Source organism: Etheostoma cragini, chromosome 19 (assembly GCF_013103735.1).
Source record: "Etheostoma cragini isolate CJK2018 chromosome 19, CSU_Ecrag_1.0, whole genome shotgun sequence".
Taxonomy (NCBI): Eukaryota; Metazoa; Chordata; class Actinopteri; order Perciformes; family Percidae; genus Etheostoma; species Etheostoma cragini.
In genome coordinates, this window is record NC_048425.1 from 32,101 (window position 1) to 33,292 (window position 1,192).

The 1,192-nt window shown below is 46.9% G+C and overlaps 1 protein-coding gene and 1 long non-coding RNA gene across 11 annotated transcripts in view; one reads left to right on the forward strand and one right to left on the reverse strand.

Moving 5' to 3' along the window:
- Positions 1-1,192, forward strand: part of LOC117962115 (zinc finger protein 239-like) — a 14,677-nt gene that overhangs the window by 9,406 nt on the left and 4,079 nt on the right. The window contains exon 2 of one of the 10 annotated variants that reach the window (XM_034901222.1): positions 947-1,115. The exons of 8 other annotated variants lie outside the window; for them this stretch is intronic. In XM_034901222.1, the coding sequence (XP_034757113.1) occupies positions 947-1,115 (169 nt within the window). The remainder of the gene's footprint in view (positions 1-946; positions 1,116-1,192) is intronic. One more of the 10 variants, XM_034901220.1, reaches the window with a different exon arrangement.
- LOC117962150 overlaps positions 1-1,192 on the reverse strand; it is a 9,798-nt gene that overhangs the window by 5,115 nt on the left and 3,491 nt on the right. The window lies entirely within an intron of this gene.

The following is a 1,192-nucleotide window of genomic DNA, read 5'->3' on the forward strand; positions in this document are numbered from 1 at the left end:
GGGCTGTAATGATAGAGGATGGTTGCTAGCTGCTGGGGGCTGTAATGATAGTGGATGGTTGCTAGCTGCTGGGGGCTGACTGTGGACGTGTCCCCGGGTGGGGGGGCTGTTGTCAGCTCTCATCCTAACTGAAGCCTTGTAGCGCCAGGAGACAGAGACAGAAGACGGGGGGGTGCTAGCTCGCTAAATTACCATTAGATTATTTGTCTATACAGTAAACGTTACTGATGATTTTGTGGGTTAGCCCAGAGTCGTTAACCGTGGTCAAAACAATCAGACTAAACATAAAAGAACGTGTTGAATTACATTAGCATTAGCATTAGCTACTTGTCAACCTGCACCTTTACAGCAGACACCAAAGCCCGTTTCCTCATCGTTCCCCCTACAGGTTTGGAGCGGAGTTATTTATTACTGTTTCCATCCAGCAGCACGTAGCATGGTGGCTAAGTGGTTAGCACTTCTGCCTCACAGCAAGAAGGTTCCTGGTTCGAATCCTGGTCGTTCCGGGCCTTCCTGTTCAGAGTTTGTATGTTCTCCCCGTGTTTGCGTGGGTTTCCTCCGGGTGCTCCGGTTTCTTCCCACCATAAAGACATGCATGCTGGGTAACTAGGTTTACGTCTGAAAAGTAGCCGATTGGCTAACACTGGCGCATTTACAGAAATGTTGATTGATGTTCATTGTCCTAAATAAATAAATAAACATTCTCATTTCTCATTCCAACGAGTTAATGAACCACTGAAACATGATTTTAAGGTACAAACGAATCTTTGGGGTTGGATCGATCAACATTGAAATCAATCAGTATCAATAAATAAAGTCTCTGTTGTGTTACTGTGTTGCTAAGTGGGACGTAACCAACGGCAACACAATGCCATGAGGCAGAAAACATGCTGTATCACGTTTACTGAGAACAGAGATGTTCTTCTTTCTGCTCTCACCTTTCCAGTGAGGATAACACATGGGAGCCACAAGACCACCTGGACCTGGACCTGATCACCGAGTACCTGCAGACACACAAGGAGACGGAGGAGAAGAAGAAGGAGGAGGGCAAGAGGAAAGGTGTCAGGGAGGCCTCGGGAGACTCAGAGGAGCGAGGGAGCAAGACAAAGAAGAAGGTGAGTGAAGGAAAGAGGGTACTCCAGACTGAAGAGTCCCAGAAATCTATCTATCTATTATTGATGAACTGCGCGGA